Here is a 5,859-nt window from a genome sequence, read left to right as displayed (position 1 = left end):
TGACCCTTGTTTAACCCGTGAGTGCTCTACATCCATCAACCTGGCCTTCACCTGAGAACGTTTCCCAACAACAACAGCCATCCCAACCTCGCTGTACACCTTCACCTCATCTGTGACCTGACGGGAGCTGCAGGACTGAAGCAAAGATTTAACTTTGTGAGGGTCAACCTCATAGTGGCACAGATATCCATCAAAAACTTTGTCTACTTCAGCTTTCCAGTTTCTAACTTCATCTTCTGCACCAGGTTGAGCTAAGCACCTAACTAAAGCCCTCTCATCCTCTGGGTAAAGCTTGGCAGAGCAGGCCACAGAAGAGAGTTCTTTCTCTAGTTCTTTCCCAGCGTTGGGGCTTTCCTTCAGGTAACGAAGGAGGTAAGGGTCAAGTTGTAGTTCATAGTTTCCACCACTTGGTGAAGTAGTTGAAGCAGGAATGGACTGGGGGCTCTGCTGTTGGAAAGACATGCAAGGTACAAGGTAAATGTATTTGTGATTTTACAACAGGGTTGTATTATGAGATGATGTTTTTTCCCTTTGTGCCACTCACAAAGCAAACAATATACATAGATATACAATATATCAATACATGACAACAGTTTTAAAGAGGTATTGCATTGATTTTAATCTTATAATTTCTAAGGCTTGACTTGACTTAATAAATTAAACACATGCCCTGTAGTGTTTTCATACAAAATTATGTCAAACTGAACTGAGTAAGTGTGTGTGATGAAACCTGTTGTTTTTATAACCAACCAAAATAATTGGACCTTTTTCTTTCTTTACAAGTGTAGTCTGCAACGTTTACTGACATATGAGACACTATATTTTAGAAGGCTTTCCACACTGACCTGTGATGAAGTTAAGTCCGCTTTTGGGCCAACGTTCTTGTGTGTAGGTCCAGGGCTGTCTTTCACAGTCAGCACCAGAGGACCACTTGCAAACTCCAACTCATGTTCAGATCTCTGCAGAACTCTTTGCTGATCTGAGACCGAAAAGGCGGGATTACATATTATGGCGTTTTGTCTTTCAGCACTAGTTTTCAGTTTTGTTATCCCTCTGTCCTCGACCCTCTCTTCCTGCCTCTGTGCTTATTTAAATGAAATAAAGTGTGCATAATGTTGAATCCTGAATTCTTCCTGGACTGTGAATGAAAAATATGCATGTGTGTTTAGTGTTTAGAGCTGAAAACTGACCAATTGTGGCCTTACTGTAGTTGTACTTTACTCTTCATTGGATGAAATTAATGGATAGAAAAACCACATGAATTTTACAAGCACATGCGTTTGACATGTACTCCCACAGATTTCACATGGGAATTTACATGGGCTTCACACATTACAAAACCACATTTCCCATGTGCAAAGCATGTTTTCCATGTGAATTTAACATCATTTCACAAGTGACACATGTTAGGGAAAATTCTGAATAGCCATACCAGACACAGGTCCAGGGATCCAGAGGAACAACATTCTGTATAGTGTGCTTTAGTATTCAGTATCAGTAGTGAGTAGTGTTAGTGTGGATCTGCTAGGAAAAGAACCTTTGGACAGGAGTCAGACAGCCTCACAATCTCCAGAGTGAACTAAATACTGAAGTCAAGCTGCAGATTTTAAACACAAACGATGGGCCCGGAAATTATAGAGATGACAGACTGTCATGTGACTTGTGATTATGACATGCGTTTCTGTTGCCTTGAATTGTATGGGATTACTTGTTGTATAAGGATTTACAAACCTACTTAGCTCATAACAAGAGTATATTTGACACAAATATAAAATATTGGTCTATGCGGGGTGAAGTCTGAACTCAACGTGAAAGTGAAACAAGAATATGTTTCTAAATTTAGATTTCTAACTTATCAATTGGTATACAGTTTATATAGGCTATAGGCTAGAGTATGTGGAAAAGTAACATCGACAGGACAAAACTTTGGATGCAAACATTAAAATCTCTTTCATAAAAAAAGATCAACTGGTTTCCAGCGGCTTACTTTCACTTTCACCAGCTCACTGCATTGTACGACACCGTTTAAGAAATCAACGACAATGAAGCGATTCAACAGCATTTAAAACCACGTGTCTTACCCTCTTGTTCTTTGAAAGCAATACTGTAAACTTTATCATTGATGTGTGTTATTGAGCTGCAGTCCCCTCCTCCTGATTTGCGGCGAATATGGAAGTAGGTTTCTATCCTCTTCCTTTGCTCTTCGTTCAAAGTGGCGCACTCGAAGAAAACGGGATATTGGTAAGGATCCTCCATGCTGTAAACACTTGACAGAATGAATGAATAAAATATAAAGGCTTATTGTAGGCCTGATAAGTTAATAGTGAACTAACCGCCGGTGAAGCCCGGTTGAGCCGCGGTCTTGTGTCAAGTGCCAAATGTGTGCTCGGGTGCGCCGTCTACTGTTAGAAGACGTAACCAACAAAAACATCCGTGTTTTGCAGTAACAAAAACACTTGGACTTCCTTCTGTTTGTTTAGCCGCACTGCCTATTGTCTAAGCAAAGCCAAATGGAATCTGGCAATGCACTGCTTTGGCAGTGCTAATGTAGCCTACATTTTCTGCTGATCTTACTTGACTTTAGTATTTCCAGTTTGATACATTAGGATTTACTTCACTAGGTTACATTGCAGTTGAAACTATTGTACTTGTTAAAATCTATCTGACAGCTGAGGTTAGTAGTTACAGATTAAGCTTTAATAAAACACAATAGGCTACAGATTAAACCCCTGCTGCTTGGTCGCATTCCCTTTTGTGAGTGTGTTTTTTAATAGTGCAAAACAAGTAATTAACAAGAAGAATGACAAGGCAGAGAAACAATGACAAACAAAAAAGGGAAATAGAGATACAGATACTTAAGTAATTAACAGGAGATACATATCTCACATTTAGATTTTCTTATTGTACTACACTGTGTGTAGGAACTGAGAGTGGAGGGGAAGAAAGACGGGATAGGTAAGGTCCCCCGAAAAGCCCTGTTTAGTTGGGTCTGAAGAGCAACTTTTTACTTGGCAGAGGACCCAAGCCCTTTTGGCTTTACTGAAATATATACTACTATAAAATAGTTTAAAAATATATCCACCTCTGCTGTAGCCAGAATATTAAAATGATGCTTAATGTATCCACAGCTTCATCAGAATTAACAAATAACATAACCAATAATGTCATATACAATAATGTCAGTGAAGATTCTCAGTCATCCAGGTCATAGTTATCCAAGAAGGGTAAAAATCAAGGGCAACCGAAGCAATCTTCAACCAAGTCCAGTCCCTTGATTTTAACCCTCCTTGGAGCTATATTGTATAACAATATATCACCCACAGGGCTAATTTTCATCAGAACATGCACTTTTACTAATAAGTACTTTTTGCTGATAATACTTTTGCAATATTTTTGCAATCTTGTACAGGTGCATTTACTATTTAATTTAGTCTCCTGTTTATACTAAATTTGTTTTACCTACTTGTGATTTCCATTTCTTTTTAATTTGTATTTTGTATCTTGCATTGTCCACATGTATTTTATCTTTACAGTGGTGTTGCGTGCCCTTTTTTATCCTGTGTTGTTTTTGTAAATCACTTTTTGTAATGTACTTAGTATTACAATCACTAAATGCTATATAAATAAAGGTATTATTATTATTATTATTATTATTGTTATTATTATTACTTAAGTTATGGTTTCCTTTAAGTCCTTTCATACATATTGGTAGTCCGCATTTTCACACAAATTAAGCATCACTTCTGTAAATGTTGGACAGAAATTTCAGAGAACAGCTCCATTTTTTAACAGTTTATTCAGCATCATAAAAGTTAATTATCTGTTTGCAAAAAATTCAAAAGTATATGAAACTAGTATGTATAGGCTGGTTTAATATGTTGTCTAAAAATATGAAGTCTGTCACCAGTGACTTAGGGTGTATGATTAGAACTTACTATACAGCACAGATGAAATGAAACAGCTCATTTTCACGCTTCCTGTGCCACTTATGTGTTTTTTTGCTGTCCATGGCTGCAGTCAGGTCACACCCATCAGTGTTTTCATTTGGGGCCCAGTTCTCATAGCAGACCAGCTCGTCACTGACCCAGAACCACAAATCCAGAGTGCAGGTGTAGCGCAGTCCCAGCCAGACGAAATCACTTGAGGCGTTCTTGGCTCTCTCTTGGACCCATCTCTGCTGGTGAGGGTTAGTGATGGAGACCAGGTCACTGTAGTTCTCTCTGCAGTATTTTAAGGCATCCGTCCAGTTTTTGTTTTCTTTGATAAGGATCACTTTATCTGTCATGGAAAAAATTGAGACAAACATACCGGCAGCTTGGTTCAGTTAGCTGTTGGCAACACTGGATCCAATACAGATGTTACTGATCCAACTGGTTTTTAGACAAAGTGATAACAAATATATTTAAATATCTTAAGAATGTGTTGAGTAAGTGACATTTTATTTAAAAAGGAACCTGTGTCATGATACAGTCACTAACTTAAATGGGAATGACAAAATAAGAGACAATTAAAGAAATCACTTCTTTAACAAAAAAACAAGAATGAAAAAACAAAACAAAGTGTAGCTCACACATACAAAGGTGAAATCCTGTGTTTTTGTAATATATACATTCATGAAAGAAATCAAACATACATGCATTAATAACTAAAATAAAGCATAAAAAATGTAAATTCAGACAGATTTTCCATTTCAGCTTCTATGGGAGAAAACAGTTGAGACAGACGTTTGCAAAACTCACCATCATAGCAGAAGAAGGGTTTTGTTTTATTGCAATCATCAGAGTCCCATTTTCCAGATCCATTTAACTCAGTCATGGCACATTTCTTGTTGCCACCTTCTTTTTTAAATAACTCCAGATCGGAGCTTCTGAAGGAGGAACTGCTCCCATCTGACCACCTCCAGGTGTCTCTGAACAGGCCGATCCAAATCCTCTTGTTTTCATTATTTTTATTGTATTCTGCATCTTGTATCTGACTGAGTCCACTGACCAGGTCAGTGTGATTTTCTCTGCAGTACTTCTGAGCCTGTGGCCAAGTCATGCTGTTGTCAATCAGTTTGAATTTATTGGATTGATTTCTTTCTGTGGAATAAACAGGCAAACATGCAGTTAGAAATACACATTTTAACAAGTTATTTAGTCTCATAAAATCATATTTATTACTAAAAACAAGTGAAACAATAATGTGAAATAAATAAACATAATGAAATAAATAAGGATAAATAAAAAAGCAGCTTCAGAGATTATATGTGTTAGTGGAATAATGAAACTGATTATAAAATGCTAGTGTCAAATAAAACTTAACAATGCCTAAACAAGTGGCTTTTTATCACGACAGTTTCCAGGAATACCACTTTATACTTTAATCCTAATTGACATCCACCTGTTAGATATATTACTTTTTAATCACATCAGTGAAGTTTTTTCTTAATTCCGTATAGAGAGATGAGTTATAGACTCACCTAAAGGATTATTAGGAACACCATACTAATACTGTGTTTGACCTCCTTTCGCCTTCAGAACTGCCTTAATTCTACGTGGCATTGATTTAACAAGGTGCTGAAAGCATTCTTTAGAAATGTTGGCCCATATTGATAGGATAGCATCTTGCAGTTGATGGAGATTTGTGGGATGCACATCCAGGGCACAAAGCTCCCGTTCCACCACATCCCAAAGATGCTCTGTTGGGTTGAGATCTGGTGACTGTGGGGGCCATTTTAGTACAGTGAACTCATTGTCATGTTCAAGAAACCAATTTGAAATGATTCGAGCTTTGTGACATGGTGCATTATCCTGCTGGAAGTAGCCATCAGAGGATGGGTACATGGTGGCCATAAAGGGATGGACATGGTCAGAAACA

General features: G+C 37.6%; 2 protein-coding genes across 2 annotated transcripts in view; both read right to left on the bottom strand.

The window, feature by feature from the left end:
- The window catches only part of LOC123979827 (protein mono-ADP-ribosyltransferase PARP14-like), a 12,918-nt gene extending 10,569 nt beyond the window's left edge, over positions 1-2,349 (bottom strand). Inside the window, 3 exon segments of the mRNA XM_046063940.1 lie at positions 260-447; positions 846-979; positions 2,082-2,349. Of these exon segments, the coding sequence (XP_045919896.1) occupies positions 260-447; positions 846-979; positions 2,082-2,256 (497 nt within the window). The 5' untranslated portion in view covers positions 2,257-2,349.
- Positions 2,350-3,888: 1,539 nt separating this feature from the next.
- LOC123979859 (secretory phospholipase A2 receptor-like) overlaps positions 3,889-5,859 on the bottom strand; it is a 2,559-nt gene continuing 588 nt past the window's right edge. The window contains exons 2-3 of the mRNA XM_046063968.1: positions 4,740-5,081; positions 3,889-4,278 (exon numbers count right to left, since the gene is read on the bottom strand). Coding sequence (XP_045919924.1) covers positions 3,935-4,278; positions 4,740-5,081 — 686 coding nt within the window. The 3' untranslated portion in view covers positions 3,889-3,934. The remainder of the gene's footprint in view (positions 4,279-4,739; positions 5,082-5,859) is intronic.

Source organism: Micropterus dolomieu, linkage group LG12 (assembly GCF_021292245.1).
Source record: "Micropterus dolomieu isolate WLL.071019.BEF.003 ecotype Adirondacks linkage group LG12, ASM2129224v1, whole genome shotgun sequence".
Classification (NCBI taxonomy): Eukaryota; Metazoa; Chordata; class Actinopteri; order Centrarchiformes; family Centrarchidae; genus Micropterus; species Micropterus dolomieu.
The sequence above is the reverse complement of the archived record's forward strand: the minus strand, read 5'-3'. Positions and strand labels throughout refer to the sequence as shown.